The sequence below is a fragment of the Ylistrum balloti genome, unplaced genomic scaffold (genome assembly GCF_031769215.1).
Source record: "Ylistrum balloti isolate Yb309-2 unplaced genomic scaffold, AGI_CSIRO_Ybal_v1 Utg371310, whole genome shotgun sequence".
NCBI classification, from domain to species: Eukaryota; Metazoa; Mollusca; class Bivalvia; order Pectinida; family Pectinidae; genus Ylistrum; species Ylistrum balloti.
In genome coordinates, this window is record NW_026782700.1 from 467,986 (window position 1) to 470,614 (window position 2,629).

The 2,629-nt window shown below is 37.4% G+C and overlaps 1 protein-coding gene across 1 annotated transcript; it reads right to left on the minus strand.

The window, feature by feature from the left end:
- Positions 1-615: 615 nt before the first annotated feature.
- Positions 616-2,331, minus strand: LOC132561937 (uncharacterized). Its single transcript, XM_060226654.1, has 2 exons — positions 2,230-2,331; positions 616-1,587 (listed from the first exon to the last, which is right to left on the minus strand). The coding sequence occupies exons 1-2, from the start codon at positions 2,329-2,331 to the stop codon at positions 616-618; spliced, it is 1,074 nt and encodes a 357-aa protein (XP_060082637.1).
- Positions 2,332-2,629: the final 298 nt, after the last annotated feature.

Sequence of the window (2,629 nt, forward strand, 5' to 3'; positions counted from 1 at the left end):
TTTTTTTGAGTTACCAGAAATAAATGAAAAGCTATCATTGAAAGTGACAGTGACTCGCAGTAACTGGAGCAGTTAGGCCGAACCTGATGACCCGTGATGACGAGGCGAGTGACGTCATGTTACCAATATCAAGTGAATTTCCAGAAGATTTTTTTGTGTGATTTTTAAAAGTTATTTCGGCATTTAACAGAATTTAAATGCTTTACTTTCTCGATATTATTTTGGAACATAACAATCTCTTATTCAATCATTGAAAAAGGGTACTATTTGCAACACGGATGGATAAAACTATGATTACTGTGCGTTGGTTTTGACCTATATAGCTGATTGCATAGTGGAAGTAAATCGTAGTTTTCTGGCGATTTTTCCATTTTAATTGGTTATGTGATAGAAAGAATCTTACACTCGTGTCAATGTATTATGAAATTTATTAAACTCGTTCAATAAATTGATATGCCACGAACCGCCAAATTATTGAACTCGTTTAATAAATTCCATAATACATTGACACTCATGTAAGATCCTCTATTTATTGAACTTACGTGTAGATTATAATCCTGTTGACATGATTTTTGTTTATTGTTTTTGTGAGTCTGTAAATGAAACCGTTTCATTTTACGATGTTATAAATTCTTCTACTCCAACACCTGCCAGTGGGATAAATTCTTCTACTCTAACGTCTGCCAGTGGGATAAATTCTTCTACTCTAACACCTGCCAGTGGGATAAATTCTTCTACTCTAACGTCTGCCAGTGGGATAAATTCTTCTACTCTAACACCTGCCAGTGGGATAAATTCTTCTACTCTAACGTCTGCCAGTGGGATAAATTCTTCTACTCTAACACCTGCCAGGGGGATAAATTCTTCTACTCTAACACCTGCCAGTGGGATAAATTCTTCTACTCTAACGTCTGCCAGTGGGATAAATTCTTCTACTCTAACACCTGCCAGTGGGATAAATTCTTCTACTCTAACGTCTGCCAGTGGGATAAATTCTTCTACTCTAACACCTGCCAGTGGGATAAATTCTTCTACTCTAACGTCTGCCAGTGGGATAAATTCTTCTACTCTAACGTCTGCCAGTGGGATAAATTCTTCTACTCTAACGTCTGCCAGTGGGATAAATTCTTCTACTCTAACACCTGCCAGTGGGATAAATTCTTCTACTCTAACACCTGCCAGTGGGATAAATTCTTCTACTCTAACACCTGCCAGTGGGATAAATTCTTCTACTCTAACGTCTGCCAGTGGGATAAATTCTTCTACTCTAACACCTGCCAGGGGGATAAATTCTTCTACTCTAACACCTGCCAGTGGGATAAATTCTTCTACTCTAACGTCTGCCAGTGGGATAAATTCTCCTACTCTAACGTCTGCCAGTGGGATAAATTCTTCTACTCTAACACCTGCCAGGGGGATAAATTCTTCTACTCTAACACCTGCCAGTGGGATAAATTCTTCTACTCTAACGTCTGCCAGTGGGATAAATTCTTCTACTCTAACACCTGCCAGGGGGATAAATTCTTCTACTCTAACGTCTTCCAGTGGGATAAATTCTTCCACTCTAACGCCTGCCAGTGGGATGATCTTTGATGATTATGAAACCTATCGCTTTGAATAACGCTTCACAACATACTTTAGCATTGATGAACATTTATACATGTTACATTAGATATGTGTTGAAAGTCAGCCATCTTACATTTCTCTATCACATATTATTTCATAGAATCCGGTTAAAATCACACTCTGAAAAGCTAAGCTACAGATAGTTACATTAATGGATAAAATGAATTAAAACACAATGACATAACGACGTCCGTGATGACTGATCTCAGAACGCCTTGTACTTCTGATATGGAGAAATTTGTCGGTGTCAATTCCCTGTATTGTTTTATGCTCCTGACACCGTTCCATAACAGGTCAGAACTTTCGAAATGTAGAGTGCGTGTTTTTAATATGGTTATAGGGACCACGTGTTGTCGGCGGATATCCAGAATTAGGTTAGAACCGTATATTGAAAGACGTTTTCCAGGGATAATTTCATCAGCCAATGTTTCATAGTAACAACTTTTCCTTTATTAGATATAGTTACGTAACAAAGAATTCGAAACTATTTCAATTGATAGGAATACGTAGAAAGCCAGTATTGTTCGTAGTCAGATTACCACGCTTACGTTGATTGTGTATGTCCTCTATTGTATTAGAGATGTGGAGTGTTATCGTCCTTACCCGTCCTTCACTGACATAGAGATTGAGGTCACACATGCGTGTAATCACAAAGCTATCAAGCAGTGGTGGCCTGTCGTATTGTGGCATGTTTGATGAATGCATTCGGGTTAAACACGTCGGATTTTTAACATTTTCAAAAAAAAAAAAAAAAAAGAAAAAGAAAAAAGAAAAAAACCGCAAGTGCTGATATCAGCGAGAAGCAATAATAATTGAGTGCTTACAAATATTTGTTGTCCTGTTTTTTTGTTTTTTTGTTTTGTTGTTTTTTGTTTTAATCTGATTGTTTGTTGTTTCCAATAATTTCTCATTAGGCCTGATTAGCAAATTCCACTGATTCTGGGTTATTATTGACTTTTGCAGCCTAAATTCGCCTTCATTTCAAGAGAGTTCCTAAACGTGA